This window comes from Heterodontus francisci, chromosome 46, assembly GCF_036365525.1.
Source record: "Heterodontus francisci isolate sHetFra1 chromosome 46, sHetFra1.hap1, whole genome shotgun sequence".
NCBI lineage: Eukaryota > Metazoa > Chordata > Chondrichthyes > Heterodontiformes > Heterodontidae > Heterodontus > Heterodontus francisci.
In genome coordinates, this window is record NC_090416.1 from 11641736 (window position 1) to 11661987 (window position 20252).

The 20252-nt window shown below is 48.6% G+C and overlaps 1 protein-coding gene across 3 annotated transcripts in view; it reads right to left on the bottom strand.

The window, feature by feature from the left end:
• dcst1 (DC-STAMP domain containing 1) overlaps positions 1-20252 on the bottom strand; it is a 200305-nt gene that overhangs the window by 85831 nt on the left and 94222 nt on the right. For 2 of the 3 annotated variants that reach the window (XM_068022545.1, XM_068022546.1), the window contains 2 exons: positions 18532-19583; positions 6563-17350 (listed from right to left, as the gene is read on the bottom strand). The exons of the other annotated variant lie outside the window; for it this stretch is intronic. In XM_068022545.1, the coding sequence (XP_067878646.1) occupies positions 16708-17350; positions 18532-19583 (1695 nt within the window). In that variant the 3' untranslated portion in view covers positions 6563-16707. Of the gene's footprint in view, positions 1-6562; positions 17351-18531; positions 19584-20252 lie in introns of those variants that run through there. 3 annotated transcript variants of the gene reach the window in all.

Here is a 20252-nt window from a genome sequence, read left to right on the forward strand (position 1 = left end):
GGATAGCATAACCTCAGTAGGGTGGGGACAAGGCAGGTCTTCACCACATTTAATCTTGCTTTCCAAAAATAGTCTCTGAATATCCTCTGAGCTGAGGAAATAATCCTGCCCTGAAATGGAAAACAGATTTCATTTTTGTGCCTTGCCTCCCAACAATATGAGATCTTCCAACACTCTACTGCCCTTATCTCGCAGCAGTCTTGTTCACACATCACCCCACTGTGCTTGCTGACCTCCATCAACTCCAGTTCCGTCAAAACCTCAATTTATGAAATTCTCGTCCTTGCTTTCAAACCTTTCCACAGCTCTCGCTCTCCCTCCCTATCTCTGTCACCTCCTCCAGTGCCTACAACCCTCCTAAATCTCTGCGCTCCTCCAATTCCGGCCTCTTGCCCATCACCCGATTCCCATCACTCCACCATTGGCGGCCTTGCCTTCAGCTGCCTGGGGGCCCTAAGCTCTGGAATTCCCTCCCTAAACCTCTCCGCCTCTCTCTCCTTTAAGACGCTCCTTAAAACCAACGTCTGTGACCAAGCTTTTGGTCGCCTGTCCCTAATTTCTCCTTACGTGGCTCAGGGTCAAATTTTGTTCAATAACTCTCCTGTGGAAGCGCTTGGCCATGTCCTATGTTAAAGGCACTATACAAATGCAGTTGTTGTCATTGTTATTGCCTGATTGCATAGATGTCTTCAAGCGAGAACCAGCCCAAATACAATAGTTGGGAGAGGAACAGAAGAGGAAATAACGACAGAGAGAATATGAGAATAGAACCCAAAAATCTTCTCCCAGCATGTAAATTGTAAATGGGTAGTAAGAGGTGGAGTGGAGACTATTAGGGACAAAGAGGGTAATATATGCTTAGAGGCACAGGGCAAGACTAAAATACATAATGAGTACTTTGTATTGGTGTTTACTAAGAGCATGTTGACAAAATATCAGTAGAAGTGGAGATTGTAGAGGTAATGGATGGGGTGAAAATGGATAGGCAGGATGTAATGGAAAGGCCGGCTATGTCACCTGGTCCAGATGGCTTGCATCCCAGGTTGGTAAAGGAAGTGGGGGTGGAGATAGCGGAAGGGCTTGTCATAATCTTCCAATCTTCCCTGGATACAGGGAGGTGCCAGAGGATTGGAGAGTGGCAAATGTGACACCCTTATTCAAGAAAGGGTGTAGGGACAGTCCTAGCAACGCGTGAAACATCAATGGTAAGTAAGGTTTTGGAAACAATAATCAGGGGGAAAAAATCAACAGGCACTTGGAGACGTTTGAATTAATTAAGGAGAGCCAGCACAGATTTGTAAAAGACAGAACGTGCTTGACCAATGCTAATTGATTTTTCTGATGAAGTAACAGAGAAGGTTGATGAAAGGGATGTGGTGGATGTAGTCTATGTGGATTTTAAGAAAGCCTTTGACAAAGTACCACATAAAAGGCTGGTTAACAAAATTGAGGCTCATGGAATAGGAAGGTCAGTGTCAGCTTGGATAAAAAGTTGGCTTAAGGACAGAAAACAGCAAGTCGTGGTAAATAGCTGTTTTTCAGACTGCAGGATAGTAGACAGTGGTATAAAAGCAAAATACTGCAGATGCCGGAAATCTGAATTAAACCAAAAAGTGCTGGAAATACTCAGCGGGTCTGGCAGCATCTGTAGAGAGAGAAGCAAAGTTAATGTTTCAGGTCAGTGACCTTTCATCAGAACTGGCAAAGGTTAGAAATGTAATAGGTTTTAAGCAAATAAAGTGGGGGTGGGGCAAAAGAGAACAAATGTTGATAGGACAGAGGGTCACAAAGAATAACTGACAAGGAGGTCATGGGGCAAAGACAAAGACAAAGAGTGTGTTAATGGTGTGGTGAAATACAAAGCGTTAGTGCAGAGAGGGTGTTAAATGACAGAATAATGAAAGCCCTAGCCAAAACCAAAACATGAAAAAAAAAAGTGGGCAGGCACATGGGGACAAAAAGTGTCATGATGAAACAAACTAAAATAAAATGAAATAAAAATAAAAAATACAAAGTAAAACAAAAAAAAAGGTAAGATGACAAAAAAAAGGGGGGGGGGGGGGCCAGTTATGCTCTGAAATTATTAACCTCAAAGTTCAGTCCGGCAGGCTGTAGTGTGCCTAACTGGTAAATGAGATGCTGTTCCTCGAGCTTGCGTTGATGTTCACTGGAACACTGCAGCAATCCCAGGACAGAGATCTGGGCATGAGAGCAGTGGGGGAGTGTTGAAATGGCAAGCAACAGAAAGCTCGGGGTCATGCTTTCAGACTGAGCGGTCACCCAGTCTGCGCTTGGTCTCCCCAATGTAGAGGAGACCACACAGTGAGCAGCGAATACAGTATACTACATTGAAAGAAGTACAAGTAAATCATTGCTTCACCTGAAAGGAGTGTTTGGGGCCATGGATAGTGAGGAGAGAGGAGGTAAATGGGAAGGTATTACACCTCCTGCGATTGCATGGGAAGGTGCCGTGAGAAGGGGACGAGGTGTTGTATGTAATGGAGGAGTGGACCAGGGTGTCACGGAGGGAATGATCCCTTCGGAATGCTGGCAGGGGAGGGGAAAGGAAGATGCCTTTGGTAGTGGCATCACGCTGGACATGGCGGAGAATGATCCTTTGGATGTAGAGGCTGGTGGAGTGGAAAGTGAGGACAAGGGGAACCCTGTCACGGTTCTGGGAGGGAGGGGAAGGGGCGAGGGTAGAGGTGCGGGAAACGGGCCGGACACGGTTGAGGGCCCTGTCAACCACAGTGGGGGGGAAATCCTCTCTTGAGGAAAAAGGAAGACATAGCAGAAACGCTGTTGTGGAAGGTTGCATCATCAGAGCGGATGCGTCGCAGACGGAGAAACTGGGAGAATGGAATGGAGTCCTTACAGGAGGCAGGGTGTGAAGAAGTGTAGTCGAGGTAGCCAGGGGAAAAAGAGTTGGTGTTGAATGGCCTACACCTGCTCCTATTTCTTACATTTTTCATGTGTTTTTGATGGGGCATTGGTTGTTATTAAAAATTGACACACCAGACTGGGTGGCCAGCCTTGTACGAGCATGTGAATTGATGGTGGAGTAAAGGTCCCTCAGCACTCATCCCTGTCCAACAGGCTATTCAAACTTGTGCACCCACCTTCCTAGCTGTAAAACAATGCTCACTCATGAGTGAGGCTAAAAGAGGCCTGCAACCAGTCTTAAGAAAAACTCTGGGAAATTTCTCCTGATTGACAAAATCAAATCAAGGGAGGAGAACACGAGTGTTTCTACTTGCAGGGAGGTGCAAAACTGGGAGTCATCAATATAAGACAGTCGCAAATAAATCCAATGGGGGAATTCAGGAGAAACTTCTTTCCCCAGAAAGTGGTGAGAATGTGGAACTCGCTACCACAGGGAGTGGTTCAGGGGAATAGCAGAGATGCATTTAAACGGAAGCTGGATAAACACACGAGGGAGAAAGGAATAGAAGGATATGCTGATGGAGGTGAGTTGAAGGGTGGGAGAAGGCTCGTATGGAGCGGAAACACCAGCACGGAATAGATGGGCGAAATTGTCTGTTTCTGCGCTATGGATTCTATGTAATTCTGTGATGCATCACCAGATACGCCGCCCGTGTTACCACATTCCGACTTCCCTGCGAAAGTAGGATGGTAGAGAATTGGAAAATATAGTTTCCAGGCAACAGATCAGCCCCAAAAAGGTCTCAGCCCGGTTCAGCTTTCGCGCCGTTCAACTGACCTTTCTGCCAAAACTTGGTTCCTCGTCTGTTCAAAATTTGTGACACTCTCTGCTGCCTCTGTGGTAGGTCATTCCATATATATACCATCCTGTGCGTACAGATGTTATCGTGTGTAACTACATACAGTGATGTGGTCCCACAAGCAACATCTGGCTTCTCAGCTACACTTCACACTTGATCTTGGATTAAGACGTTGATTGGGGATCAATGACCAGCCTGCTCCCATCTTTCACAAGGTCCACACCCATGACGTTTTCAGCTGCAGAGATGGTGATGAGGAATCAGACAGCAAAGAGTCCATTCGGCCCATCGTGCTTGTGCCCGGCTCTTTGAAAGAGCTATCCAATTAGTCCCCCTGCTCTCCACCCCCCCCATAGTCCTGCAAACTTTTCCCCTTCATGTATTTATCCAATTCCCCTTTTGAAAGTTACTATTGAATCTGCTTCCACCTTTCAGGCAGCGCGTTCCAGATCACAACAACTCACTGCGTTAAAAAAAAATTCTCCTCCCCCCCCCCCCTCTGGTTCTTTAACCAATTATCTTCAATCTGTGTCCCTCTGGTTACCGACCCTCCTGCCACTGGAAACAGTTTCGTCCTCCCCAAAGTCCTTAATTATTTTGGACACCTCTATTAAATTTCCCCTTAACCTTTGCTGCTGAAAGAGAACAATCCCAGCTTCGCCATATAAGATATAGAAGATTAAGGGATGATCGAATCGAGGGGATTTAAGATGATTAAAGAATTTGATCAGGTCGATAGCAAGAAATAATTTCCTCTGGTGGGCAGAGTCCAGAACAAAACGGCCTTAATATTAGAGCCGAGCCATTCAGGATCGATGTCAGGAAGCACTTCTTCACACAAGGGGGGTGGGGGGGGGGGGTGGAAATCTGGAACACTCTCCCCCAAAAAGCTGTTGAGAGTGCTGTGGAGGGGTGGTGGTGTCAATTGGAAATTTCCAAACACATTGATCGATTTTTGTTGGGTAAGGCGCTTAAGGGTTATGGAACTAAGGTGGGTAGATGGAGTAAAGATGCACGTGCTCAGATTGAATGGTGGAACAGGCTTGAGGGGCTGAATGGCCTCCTCCTGCTCCTATAACTGAAGCCCCTCAAACGTAGCCTGGAGTGTGTTTTTGTTTTTTTAAAAAGAAAATGGTACATTGGCTACATCTTTTCCCTCCTCGCAGTGAAAGCGAGCTGGATTTCGGGTACCAGGACAAGTCGGCACCAGACGAGACGACGTCCGACGAGCTGTACGACCCCAGAGAGTTCATCGCCAAGAGGAGCAACAGGGACCTGGTCACCATGAGCGATGTGGAGGCACTGGGGCGGGCAGCAAGCCTCTCCCAGACCAGGACCACCAGCAGCGAGCCCGGGACGCTGAGGGACATCCGCGTGGACACGGCCAGTCCCACCATCACCACCGTCTCCTCACCGGTGACTGATTGAGTCGTATGCCCACAGGGGCGACGACTGGAAACTGGAACGACCTGACCCCAGGTGAATGCGATGAATCCACATGGTGGTTAGAGCGGAGAGAGAGTCACATTAATGTTACTTAAATATCAGGGACTTCCTGGAGGGGGGGGTGGGGGGGGGGAAAGAGAGGGGCAAACACAGGTATGTGGGAATTCTCATACCTCATCCCAATTTAAAAGAAAAACTAGGAATAGGATAGCTGAAAGACTGGCTGCAAAGTGAAAAAATATCCTATTACACTGGGGGCTTTGCCATCATTGCAGCACTCTGAATGCCCAATTTGAATAAAAACGTTCTTTCAAATTAAAGCATGATGTTTCCACGTCATCTCATTTCCAACTGGTGCTAACTTCAGGTAAAAAAGGCAAACCCAATTCTTTGCCTCCCTATTTTAAACCCCCTCTTCTTGCTGAGGGTAACGGCTCCTAAGCGATGTTCTTCCCGAGGTCACCTCACTCAAATGTTCTTCACCAGCTCAAATGCGGTCGGCGGGCGCGATACAACCAGAGGGAGGAAGGCGATGGCATGTGCACTTGCCCAGGACCGAGCTCCTAATCATTGTCCCCACCTACGCCACCCATCACCTCTCTAGCCTGGAAAGGTGGGCGACTTACAGGGTATTTCCCCTCTCACCTTTTGATGAAGCACTTTACAGCCTTCCGGCCTCCACATTGTGCTCAACAACTTCAGTGAACTCCCCCTGCCCATCTTCCAATAGAGGCTATGGGATCTTTTACATCATCCACCTGAAAGGGCAGTGGTGGGGGTGGGGGGGGGTGGAATGCGCCTTGGTTTCATGTCTCATCTGAAAGATGGCACCTCTACCAGTGCAGCACTCCCTCAGTACTGGCACTGGGAGCGTCGGCCTGGATTGTGGGGTCAAGTCCCTGGAGTGCGGACTCGAACCCACGACCTTTTGACTCAAGCGGCGAGGGAGTGCTACCCACAGAGCCCAGGCTGAAACGATCAAGAGCATTCGACTGTGTAGGGAGGAACGACGAGCGAGCCTGATCAGGCACCCAACAGCGTCCCAGACCTCCAGTCGGAAAGCACTACGCAGAGATCAGTGGCGACCAACGGGGCTAATGGCAGCACCCCGCCGAGGACAGACTGTAGCAGAGAGCCTTCTAGAGCCCCGCGCCTCGCCGGTCCACTGCCGAGGTGTCAGTAACGTGTGTGCGCCGAGGAGCGAGGTGGGGCCCATTTCTGTGCTTGGATTAAAAATAAATGGGCAGGGGGTCGGGGAAATTGCAGAGATGGGGAACTGGCAGGCAAGAACGAACAAATGGAAAATCTTAATTTGTGGGGCCAAGAAACCAAACACACATCATTGTGAGAAATAACCAGAGAGGCTCATGATCAACTGTATGATCAATAAATCCAATTTATTTCCACTCCCATCAGATATTGAATAGATCACCATAATTAAGGCACATTCTTTTTAAAACATTTACAGCCATTGGGGGGAAACAAAAATAATAAAATCCTCTTGCATTACAATTCTTTATTTAAAAACACCAGATCGTTCTCAACTTGGGAAAGAAAAACGTAGAATTAAATATCTTTTCAAAAAAGGGAAAATAAAATTTGAAAGGAATGTCGAGTCACACAACCAACCACCAATGTCACAACACTCCCCACCCCACCCCACCCCACCCGCATGTAAAGTTTACAAAGCCAAGTTGGTCACCGTACACCCGGGGTAAACATCCAGAAACAAAACTGTATAAGGTGCACGTTGAATCACCTCTTCAAACCAAGTACACAGACTGGAGGGAGAAAATATTTCTCCCCCATGTAATATAAAGTGGGTGGGGGATTCCAACTATTAAAGTGCAACAAGGCTATTTTCTAGACCGCAAACAAAGACCAATGGTGTAGCTAGTGCAAGAACCAAACAGATGACCCTCCAGATCCAAACGGGGTTGTGATAAAACCTGCCCCCATCAGGTGGACCAGCACACCCAGGTAGCTGGCAGACGCAGTGATCCTCCAGCAGTTTGGTTAAAGCTGCCCGCATTATGACTGGAGAGCCCATTTTTTGGGCAGGGAGGGCGTTGCGGTGGGGTTTTGGGGGATGGGGGGGGGGGGTGGGGTTGGAAAACAAAAGGGTTCATCTGCAGATTGAGAGAGTGTCAGCATGATAACACAAAAATCTTTCCAGTTAGGCTCGCCCGTGGGGAGCGTGAAGTTCTCAAGCAGATTCATCAGCCCACAGAGCAAACCTGGGTATTATACACATGGCCCAGGGGAGCGCTTCTGCACCCCCTCCTTCCTGCCCCAATTATCCTGTACCCGCTGGTGCCCGGGTGATCCAATAGCCTCAGTGCGCAGGACCAGGAAAAGCTGCCCCTCTGTGTCCACCCATCCCCAAGGCCTCATTCGCATGTTTTTTTTTTAGGTAAGGGGGTGGGAAAGATAAGCAAAATCCAAACTTTCCAGCGTCAATCCCAAATCCAAATTCCACCATCTTGAGATGGCATCCCACGCATTTCAATAAGGATGGAAGTTTGGGTCTGGGTTTAGAAAAGCTTGCATTTATGCAGAAAATGCAGCAGCCAATTTGCGCACAGCAAGCTCCCACAAACAGCAATGTGATAATGACCCAGATATGTCTGTAAGCGATGTTGGCTGAGTGATAAATATTGGCCCAGGACACCGATTCATATTACCTTATTCTTATATACATATGTACGCTGTCAACCGTGCAACCGCCCGTCAGACTGGACGGTTTCGACAACCTGTGCTGCACCAGTCCAACAAAGTGCAACGAGTGAAGGGACAGGAACTATTTGCAAGCCTATCATTTTAAGCAAAAGAAAAAGGCTCTTCCTTAACTAATAAGTATTCAAAGTGCTCTCGAAATTACAAATTGCTGCAAATGATTTGTGTCTTTGTTTTAAAAGTACCACTTTAAGAGGCAGGTCTGGGGTCCTACATCGAGTGTAGAACATGCCCTAAGGTGCAACTTTGTGAATGGGGACGTGCATTCGCTAAGTAGTCACGAGGCAGAACAGGACGAGAAACAACCACGGCCTAAACAGAAATTTTAAACAGACCCTTTTGCATAAATGCAAATCATGCATAATTCCGTACTGCCCACAGAAATTTATTTCAGTCAGCAGCCGTATACCTGACTTCAACTGTAAACGCCCCGAGATTTGGGATGTCCCTCCCTTAATCTATCTCCCCTCCTTCAAACCTCGTCAACCCAGCTTTTGGCCGCCTGACCCCTAATACCCTTTTGGCTCGGTGTCTGATTTAGACTCTTGTGATTTCTTACCACGCTGAAGGCACTATATAAATGCATGCTGTGGCTGTTCACTTTTACTATCCGTTTTCTTTTTATGGTATTTGAATTTACTAACTCAGCCACCCAGAAACACAGCTGACCAGTTCAGAACTGGATGAGTGGCGAGCGGAGTTTTTAAAGACAACAGACCAGTGTCTGTAACTGTCTGTGTAGGGGTCGAGATATAGAATTAGAATACACTCAAACCGACCATGGGGCACAGCTACCCGATGGAACAACTGGAGGCACATTACCTGGTTTTGTAAATAATCAAAGCAACATTTCCATGAAATTACAATGATCTGCATTTATACAACATCCCAAGGTGGTGCACAGGAGTGCTGTCAGACAGAAATTTGACACCGAGCCACATCAGGAGATATTAGGGGCAGGTGACCAAAAGCTCGGTCAAAGAAGTCGGTTTTAAGGAGCGTCTTAAAGGAAGAACATGGGAAATAGGAGCAGGAGTATGCCATTCGGCCCCTCGAGCCTGCTCCGCCATTCAACAAGATCATGGCTGATCTTCTATCAGTGCCATTTTCCTGCACTATCCCCATATCCCTTGATATCTTTAACATCTAGAAATCCATCAATCTCTGTCTTGAATATATTCAATGATTGAGCCTCCACAGTCCTTTGGGGTAGAGAATTCCAAAGATTCACCACCCTCTGAGTGAAGAAATTCCTCTTCATCTTAGTCCTAAATGGCCTACCTCCTATTCTGAAATTGTGTCCTCTGGTTCTAGACTCACCAGCCAGGGGAAACATCCTTCCTGCATCTCCTCTGTCGAGCCCTCTAAGAATTATGTATGCTTCAGCGAGATCACCACACATTCTCTAAACTCCAGTGAATCCAGGCCCAGTCTCCTCAATCTCTCCTCATAGGACAATCCCACCATCCCAGGAATCAGTCTGGTGAACCTTCATTGCACTCCCTCAATGGCAAGTATATCCTTCCTTAGGAAAGGAATCCAAAACTTTAGCAATACTCCAGGTGCAATCTCAGCAAGACTCTATACAATTGCAGCAAGACTTCTTTACTCCTGTACTCAAATCCTCTTGCAATAAAGGCCAAAAAGGAGAGAGAGAGGCAGAGAGGTTTAGACAGGGAATTCCAGAGCTTAGGGCCCAGGCAGCCGAAGGCACGGTTGCCAATGGTGGAACGATGGAAATCGGGGGATGTGCAAGAGGCCGGAATTGGAGGAACACAGAGATCTCGGAGGGTTGTGGGTCTAGAGGAAGTTACAGAGATAGTGAAGGGGCAAGGCTGTGACAGGGGTTTCAAAGCATCTGCTCGGGCGTCATAAGCAGCTCGTACTACATAAAGAAAACATCAAAAGCTGCGGCCAAAAGTGCAGATTTACCCAAAGACATTCAGCATTGCCACACATGTGGACACCGAAAGCCCCAAGAGCCGTCCTGAGATTTTGTTTTCAAAGATGCGGTTCAGACAATAAAAAGTCTGCATTAAAAAAAATAAATGTCCACATTTCTTTCCCTGCTATTTACCTCTGGGATACGCGGAGACCCAGTCACTGAGGGATCGGCAGTGAACTTGCAGCAATAAACCCAAGAAGCTGTGAATCCAACTGCCCAGGCAGACGATGGGCAGCCTGAAATGGCTTCCCAAGGCAGACTCATTTTTGGGACCTCCCTCCTCCCAATTATAGCGACACTGCTCCTTTGAGTGCATTAAACTCAGAGTGGTGAGAATGTGGAACTCGCTACCACAGGGAGTGGTTGAGGGGAATAGCAGTGGAGCATTTAAGGGGAAGCTGGATAAACACACGAGGGAGAAAGGAATAGAGGGATATGCTGATAGGGTGAGAAGAAGAGGGGATGGGAGGAGGCTCGTGTGGTGCAGAAACACCAGCATGGAGCAGATGGGCCGAATGGCCTGTTTCTGTGCTGTAAATTCTGAGAGATACCCAATGGTGGCGATTTTTGGTATTATTCACTGCACTGCAAAAGGGTCCATCCATGGTTTGTGCCTCAACTGAAGCCGGCCAATTTACCCCGGGGTCAAGTTAGAGTTTACCTAAATACATGCGTCACAGCAAGCAGAAAGGACTTTGGTTTGCATGTTTGGGGAGAGAAGCAGGTCGAGCAACACTGCACTCCATCCCTGTCATTTCATGGCGTCTCTGGCGCGTTGCTGAGACCATCAGTCCAGGGCTCACTCGGACAGGGAAAGGAGGCCCTTCGATTTGGAGGTGGGCGGAGGAGGCTGTTTGGTGTTGGGTCTAGGTACAGGCAGGAAGCACACAAGCTCACCGAGAGTGGGATGCCTGTAAACCAACAGGAACAAAAGGGCTGGCTGCACAGCCAATGACACGGCTGTAATGTGGGAAACACGGCAGCCAATTTGCACACAGTAAGCTCCCACAGACAGCAATCTGATAATGACCCAGATCATCTGTTTGTTTTTTTTAAAAAAAGTGATGTTGGTTGAGAGATAAATATTGGGCCCCAGGACACCGGGGAGAACTCCCTCCACTGCTCTTCTTCCAAATAGTGCCACGGGATGTGTTACTGAGGGGACATTTGGGGCCTCGGTTTAACGCCTCTTCCGAAAGACGACTGCTCAGTGCTCCGAGTACAGGCACTGGGAGTGTCGGCCTGGATTATATGTGCGAGTGTCTGGAGTGGGGCTTGAACTCACGACCGTCTGACTCAGAGGTGAGCAATGCCACTGAGTTGCAACAGATCCCAGCTTAGCACCGCACCGAAGATGCATAATGTGGCAGGGTAGCTTAGCATGGAAGACAGCGGTTAATACAGGCGGGACTTTACCTAATCAATCTCCCTCAGGCCGGGGCACAAATTGCCCCCACTCTTAAAACACACTAACTCCCAGAGTATGCCCAAAAATAGCAACATTGTTAACCCACAAGCAGTGTGCAAATCAGCAGTGCATAAAGTGAAGGAAACTTTTAAAACTCGATTTCTATCTTGAAAAAAAGTGCTGTGTGACTGCTCTGGTGCTATCTAGTGGCAGGGATGGAGAACTTCAACAGAAGAGACAGTGCAGGCCTTTTAAGCTCGAAAAACCTGCAGCATTATTTTCGCACACCCTGTCACCACCACCCCCCCACCACCCCCCAAGCCCTGGTAGGGGCTCAGATACCTCAGTTGTTCTTCCCCTAGAAATTTCTCGTCCCTTTGTTTGCCCCGTTTTAAATCTTCCTGGGCCCGGAGGTTTGGAAAGGGGCTGTTCCTAGCACCTTTACCTCCTTGGTAAACGAATTCTAAAATAATCCAGTATATCGGGGTCCGTTAACGTAAGGGGTTAGTGGGAAAGGGTTCAGAGATCACACAGGCTGGGGGCTCTTGTCTGTAGAAAAGAGAAGGCTGAGGGGTGACCTGATCGCAGCCTTTAAAATGATGAAAGGGTTTCGGTAGGGTAGACGTAGAGAAGATGTTTCCACTTGTGGGTGAGACAGGAACTAGGGGGGCAGCCATCAATATAAGACAGTCACTAATAAATCCAATGGGGAATTCAGGAGAAAATTCTTCACCCGGAGAGTGGTGAGAATGTGGAACTCGCTACCACAGGGAGTGGTTGAGGGGGAATAGCAGAGATATGTTTAAGAGGAAGCTGGATAAACACATGAGGGAGAAAGGAATAGAAGGATATGGGGATAGGGGGAGATGGAGAGGGGGTGGGAGGAGGCACGTGTGGGGCAGGAACACCAGGACGGAGCAGATGGGCCGAATGGTCAGTTTATACACTGTAGATCCTATCTAATTCTGTAGATGCAATGCTTTGTTGTGTAGTTAAACCCAAATTATTTTTTACATGAGTATCTGCTTGTAGAACTCTGCCATTCGAACCTAGGCCCTTACTTTGCCTTGAATGGGGAGCTGGGCCTCATCAACAGCTGCCAGCAGGGACCCAGTGGTGAAGAGATGGTAAGGAAAGGAAGATCGATTTTGGAAGGGGCAAAGACTCAGCACCTGGGAAGAAAAGGAGAGGATGGAAAGTTACTGCCCAAGCAAGAGAGACTGAAAGGGAGAGGGAGAACAAAGGAAACAGCATAATTGCCTGAATATGAGAGAGAGAGACAGAGAGATAGAGACAGAGACAGAGACAGAGACAGAGAGAGAGAGAGAGACAGAGACAGAGAGAGAGACAGAGACAGAGACAGAGAGAGCGTGCAGAGACAGGGAGCAAGAGCAGGGTAGAGCATGCAGAGAGAGACAGAAAGGTGAAGAGCACGCAGAGAAAGACAGAGAGCAGACACCGAGAGAGAATGAGAGTGCAGAGAGAGCACGCATAGACCCTGACACAGAGAGAGAGAGAGAGAAGAAAGCATGCAGACAAAGAACGGTATAGAGTAAGCCAGACAATCCGTGTAAGAAAGACTTTTTATTGCCACCAGATGAGGAGGTGCTGACCTTACTTTCCAATACTATCAGCCAGAGATTGCCAAGGTCAGACAGTGACGAGCACCGAGCACAATGCATGCAGCCTCCTGCCCTGCCCCCACATACAAGGTCACTCATTCCATCCATCGCAGGAGGGCGAAAGGCTGCCTTTCCTGGTTTGGATCTTAAGCCAACCAGTCTGGCACTGGAACAACCGAGCTACCCAATACTCACCGCACAGGAACATTAAAAATTATTTTCAAACTATAAACAGGCAGAGGGGGCTTGCAAAGAGCATCTAAAGAGCAGGGTGCGGTTGGAGAATCTTTCTAGAGTTTTAATAATCATTCCAAGTTGTATGAGTCACCGCTTCAGAGCGTTGCTGGGTCGCGCAGAACTGACTAACAGTTACAGAAGGAAGCCAGGCCCTGTACATCTAAGGAGTGCATGGCTACTGTGGCTTATTTATTAGGAAATGAAGGATTTATACCCACTGTATGACTGAAGAGTTCTTTTGTTTTAAACATTTCCTTCATGCTTATCAACATGAGAGATGTTGGTGCTAGGAAATGGAATTACTCCCACTTCTGGTATCCAGGGCACTCCCAGGGTAGCTACAGCACAGGGTTAGATACAGAGTAAAGCTCCCTCTGTGTTGTCATGCAACAACACAAATACTGGAGTACTAACAACTACTAACCTGTGCTAACCCGTACTGTACTGGAAATGTACAACAGGTCAAATGAGAGGCAGGAATGTTGACCATCCCCCACTCCCCACCAGAGGCACTGGGAAAGGGCTCCAGCCACATCATTGGCCTGTCTTCCTTTGATGCTAATGGATGTACTCCGCATTTCCAACATTTTCTGTGTTTAGTTCATATCTTCAGCAGTTGCGTTTATTATAAAATTCAATTATATATTTCTGACATGGTTGATAAAAAATAATTTGATTCTTTTGTTACGCGCGCGTGCTTTGGGCGATTTAGCCCCCGTTTTGGACGCGATAGCTCGTCCTGATCGGCAAGCAATAATATTCCTCCTGCTTCATCTTGTTGGATTCCAATGATTCATTTAATCCCTTCCCACTCCTGTGCCTAAAGCTTACAGTTACATTCAGCTCCAGCCATTCATCGTATTTGGTTAAAGTTCCAGTAACAATCTTTGGAGTCAGTGAAAAGTCAAAGTAGATCTTTTTTTTTAAAAAATGCAATCCTATGGCTGCAATTCTCCAAGCAATTATTTTTTTTAAAAAAATACACAAGATGAGCCCACGAGCAGGAACAGCGCGCTGACAGAAACTTAACAATCATTTTCTAGACTGTACAAGGTGGGGAACCCATAGCTAGCAGTGAACAGCAGGGCAGGAATCCACACGGAGTAGATCCCATTTCAGAACAGACTGGGAGACTGAAGCTCCGGCAAAACCAAGACACCGAATCACTGCTTTGCATTTCCCAGGGCCATTTGTTTATGGTCTCTGGTGCTGGGGGAGAATGCATCATCGTTCAAGTCCACTATCAGATCTCTCCCAGGTCAGATTTGGCATGGGTTAGATACAGAGTAAAGCTTCCTGTATACAATCCGTTCAGACGCACCTCGTCCACCACTTCCACCGACAGGAAAGGCCATTTCTACACGGTTCACGGTTGGTCACTTGGCCTTTTTATCAAATCAGTGTACGAAAATGGGAGATTTGTTGTGGATGAATGAGTATTTTGTCCAATTGCGGGCACCAAACTTTAGGAAGGATGTCAAGGTCTTGGAGAGGGTGCGGAGGGAGGTTTACCGGAATGGGAGCAGGGATGAGGGACTTCAGTTAATGTGGAGAGACTGGGAGAAGCTGGGATTGTTCTCCTCGGAGCAGAGAAGGTTAAGGGGGAGATTTAATAGCGGCATTCAAAATTCTGAATGGTTGTGATGGGGAAACGGTTACCACTGGCAGGAGGATCGGACACAGGTTTAGGGTAATTGGTTAAAAGAACCAGAGAGGGGAGATGAGGAGAATTTTTTTAACGCAGCGAGTTGTTGTGATCTGGAACGAGCTGCCTGAAAGGGCGATGGAAGCAAATTCAATAGTAACTTTCAAAAGGGGAATTGGATAAATACTTAAAAGGAGAAAAAAATTGCAGGACTATGGAAGAGCAGGTGGGGAATGGGATTAATTGGATAGCTCTTTCAAAGAGCCAGCACAGGCACAATGGGCCAAATGGCCTACTTCTGTGCTGTAAGATTTGGTGATTAATATTGCATTGTGTCAAACCAATTGTCCTACCTATTGGTATAAAGAAAAGCGCATTTGGGTATTTCTTCATCGAGTTGCGGGGTACGAGGCGAGATCAAGAGCCTCAGTTTGAAGTTCATGTCAGTGTTTGGTAAATGAGTTAAGACTGAAATAACACAGTCCAACTTGCCACTTACTGAGTAACTCTTGGGAGCGTCCATCTGCGACCAGCATTGGTTTGGCAGTGGGAAAGTGCTCACTGGGCCAATCACAAGTGGAGGCGAGGGGAAGAGGAGGCAGCGAGAGAGCGCGCAAGAGCGTGTATTAAAAGAGGCAGCAGTATACAGCAGACAAACAAACTAAAGGTACATATATTATATTTATATTCAAGATTTCTAAACCTCAGGTTTTGAATAAAGGTTCTATTCCTGATCAGAATTTAAATAAGTTGCTATTAACAAGTCGCTAACACCGTCTCTCATTTACACACACTCACACACACGCACGCATAGGGCAGCAAAATTTGCACTCCATATATTTTTTATATATAATTTAAATATATATTAATCCTTCAAATCTATGTCTACTTTAGTCACCATAAGATCAGGTGACAAACCAGTGGATTACCATCTGCTATCCCAATGATCAATAACCTTATTACTGTTTAGTAACCTCGTTTTGCAAGCTGCTATCATAAAACAAGACCATGTACACTAGATTCCTGCCAAGTGACTTGTTTACCACTCCATGCATTTTCCCTCTCAAAGTAATAAAAAAGGTGTTTTAAGTGAGAAAAGCACGATGAGGAAAACAAAATGTAATCATCCCGTGATTTGAAAATGGCCACTGCAGAGGGAGATTAGTGCAAAATGCAGTAGCCTTTAGTCAATGCCTTGTCTTTTCAGACACTGCTTGACACCAGCGTGCAGGGCCGCAGCAGAGGTCGAGAAGGTGAGGTACTTTCCAGAAAAGGAAGGGGGGGAGGAGCAGAAACAAGAGGGCAGAAGCTCCCGGTGGCTTGACACAGTCACTCACCTCGGGCGCTTTTGATGAAGGAGGGCGCTGGCGTGACAAGATCACCGGGAGCAACTGCTCCCCTCTGGTTCCAGCCACGGCACACCTTCAAAGCAAGCACACCTCTTTCCTTTCCCCCTGCTCCCCACTCCCCTAGAGTGCCCGATACCACGAACCATGGGTGACGAGATTCCTCTGCACATTCACGCCATGGGAGCGACCTACATTTGCGCTTGTGCGCTGGGTACATGATCAGAGACAATTTTGGTCACTGCCAATGTGAACTGGCCAATGGTCAACATGAGAACGCATATAGGATATTGTAGGAAAAGAAAACAATTCCAAATTACTCGGGAGACACACACACACACACACAACACAGACAGAGTGTTTCATCGCAACGGTTGCCACTTAACCCAAAAACAAAAGGTGCATAGGGGCAGACGCTCATGACTAGCGTCTTAAAGCATACTAAAACCCTGTGTCTTACAGTCCCTCTTCACAGTTAAGTAGACAATATGAAAAGGTTTTAGCAGGGTTGGGGGGGGGGGGGGGGGCGGGGGGCTTTTTTTGCAACAAGTTATAAAAATATATCTTTGCTCTTTAAGATTACGATGGATCCACCAGGACGCCTTCCTCTGGCTCGCGATCCCATGTGGTACTCATGTGGCCCCAATCCTGCATACCAGCTACATCAAAGTTTCTATCTGCCTGTGGGGGCTCCCTCTTGACCTCATACACCTCTGGAAACCTGCTGTCTATTCCCAGGGGCTCCCTCTTGATCTCGTATTCCTTTGCAAACCCGTCGTCTACTCCTGGGGGCTCCCTCTTGATCTCGTATTCCTTTGCAAACCCGTCGTCTACTTCTGGGGGCTCCCTCTTGATCTCATACTCCTCTGGAAACCCATCGTCCATTCCCAGGGGCTCCTTCTTGATCTCATACTCCTCTGGAAACCCCCCATCTATTCCCAGGTGCGCCCTGTTGACCTCGCTGTCCTCCAGTGCCATACTGTCACCCTTGCGCTTCCTGGTCCGGATCTCCAGGCAGTTCTGCCCCTTCAAGTGCCTCTGTAGGTGGTCAAGCCGCACAAAAGCCTTGCGGCACTGGCTGCACTCGAAGGGCCGGTCGCCAGTGTGGAGTCGCGCATGGTTCTTCAGGTCGTAGCTGTGGAGGAAGCGGGCGTCGCAGCAGTTGCAGGAGTACGGTCTCTCACCCGTGTGTTTCCTCATGTGGATCTTCAGTTTGTCGTTTCTGCAGGCACGGGAAAACAGAAAGAAAGACTGACTCAGTACAACAACAGCTCTGCTTGACTCTCACTCCTGACTGCCACCCACTCCCCTGTGCTGGAACGGGCCGACCTGTGTGGATTTCAGGTGCAGGTCAAGAAAGGCTCGCCTGTGATGCCTTCCATGGTTGAACATACAACTAATGCACATTGTCTGGGTGTACTATTGGTGAATGGATGAGGTGCTGGAGGACAGATGGTGCCTGAGCCATTATGAGTCATTGTCTTAGGGGGACAGGGAGACTGAGACAAGAGGAAATGAAATGGTGGACGGAGATAGAGCGGGGGTGGAGGGAGGAGAGACGTGAACAAGATGAGATTTGTGGGGGGGGGGGGGAGAAACGATAGACGAGGAGGATGAAGGGGGAAGGAAGGGTGAGGGGGGGAAAGGAGCGAGGGAAAGCGGCGGTGCGTGCGTGAAGGAAGGCAGCAGGGCAGGCGAGCGAGGGAAGGCGGCGGCGCAGGCGAGCGAGGGAAGGCACGTGCGTGCGAGCGAGTGAGGGACGGCATGCGAGGGAAGGCGCGTGTGAGCAAGGGTGCGAAGGAGCGAGAGGGCGAGCGGATGAGGATGAGGGGGTGGGTGGAAAGACGAAGAAAACATTGTAGGTTGGAGGTAAAGGCCTGCTACCCGACCCGAACCAGACGGGACCCAACGACATGTGTCAAGGTTTGGGTCGGGTCGGGCCCCACTTCCGGATCTGGCTTTCAGGCTCAGGTCGGGTCGGGCCGGACACACACGGTAAGTGCCCTGCCGGTAAGTATTGAAATTAAAAAAAACAAAAAAAAAACTTACCTGAGCTGGGAGTCCGGGACGAAACGGAGTCTGCGCAGTGAGCGAGTGTCGTCACTATGACGTCATCACGCATGCGCTGCAGCTTCCTGGAGTTTCCGAGTCCGAAGGTAAGTAAAGGGATGGTCGGGTCGGGCTTGGGTCGGTTCGAGTCGAGGTCGGGGCAAGATCAGAGGGACTCGGGCCGGGTCGGGCTTGGGTCCGCTGTGGTCAGTCGGGTTCTTTTTCCCGACCTGAGCAGGCCTTTAGTTGGAGGCTGGGAGAAACCGTTGTCAATATACTGCCCATGCCAATAAAGCTGGTTTTAACACGCAGCCTAATTCCTCGACATTGAACCAGTGTAGAAGGGTACCATACCTGGTGAAGCGCACGCCACACACTTCACACTCAAACGGTTTCTCTCCTGTGTGCGTGCGCATGTGCCGCGGGAGCTTGCCTGCCCCATGAATGACTTTGTGGCAGATTGGGCACTCCTGGGGCATCTGCGACTTCCTCCTCCGCACCAGTTTGTCCGGCAAGCCCAGGCTGTTGCTCAGGACACCGTTGCTGAGCGAGCTCAAGTACGACGCAGGGTCCAGCTCTGCGCTCTCCTCGTCCGTGTGGCGCTCGCTGGGGGATGGTGGCGGCCGGTAAGCGAGCGCCTCGCTCTTTTCGCTGAAGTCTTCACACACCTTCTCTTCGTGGCCGCTCCTCTCGGCATTCAGTGTTACCGAATACTGGTCTTCCAGACATATGGGACTGTCTTGTGGGAGCTCCACTTGTTCTGTTGAAATAACATTGTTCATGGATGTTCTCAAGGGCTGGACGATGCGGTACAAGCTACCATGGTTGTTCAGAGAGACCCGAGGCGGCTTCTTTGGCCTCTTGCGATGCCGGAATTTTGGAACCTCCAGCATCTCGATGACGTTGATGGGGCTTGTAGCTTTCTCCTGCTCAAAGCCATCCAGATACTGCCTGGCTTTCGCGTAGCCCACCAAGTCATCGCTACCCGACTCCACCTTGTCAGCCCTGCCACTGCTCCGCAAGATGTCAATGCAGGCGTCCGTGACGCACTGGATCTCCAGCAGGCGGGCGGCCTGTAGGACCTCCCTCATGTTGGAGTTGCTGATGGTCAGGGTGGCCGTGTAGGCGAACTCCAGGAGGGCGGCCAGGACCTCAGGCTTGACGAAATCCAGCTCGCAGACGTTGCGCTGGCCACTGAAGGACTTGGAGGTAAAGAGCTTTTTGAAGTACTGGCTGCAGGCGGCCAGGACAGCTCGGTGTGTCCGGTACTCCAGTCCCTGAGTTACAATGGTGACATCGCAAAGCACCCCCTTGTGCCTTTGCTCATTCAGGCTGTTCAGGAGTTCACTGCTGTGCTCTGGAAAGGGTATCCCAATCAGCTCATCTTCAGCAGTTCCCATTTTACCCTGCAAAAACAAACAGGTGCAATATTGACACAGGAGCAACAATACTGAAAAAGAAAAAGACTTGCATTTCTGTAGCGCCTTTCACAACTTCAGGATGTCCCCAAAGTGCTTTGCAGCCCATGAAATACTTTTGAAGTTATTGTTGTAATGTGGGAAACGCAGCAACCAATTTGCACACAGCAAGCTCCCACAAACAATGTGATAATGACCCAGATCACTTTTTTTTTTAAAAGTGATGTTGACTGATAAATATTGGGCCCAGGGACACCGGGGAGAACTCCCCCCCCCCCACCCCCCAACCCCCACTCTTCTTCCAATAGTGACCGTGGGATCTTTTACACCCACCTGACAGGGCAGATGGGGGCCTCAGTTTAACGTCTCATCCTGAAAGACGGCACCTCCGACAGTGCAGCACTCCCTCAGTGCATTGGAAGCGCTGGCCGGGATTATGGGCTCAGGTTTCTGGAACGGGACTTGAACCCATAACCTCCTGATACAGAAGCGAGACAGCGACCCACAGAGACAATTCAACTGACAGTCAAGACGAAGCACATAAATCCTTTTCAAGTACACATGTAAAACATCTTCACAATTTCCCCTCTTTTCTGGGGAAGTTTCTTTTCCCCCTCAACGAGCATTATCTGGCTACGAGGGGTTGTCACCTCCTGG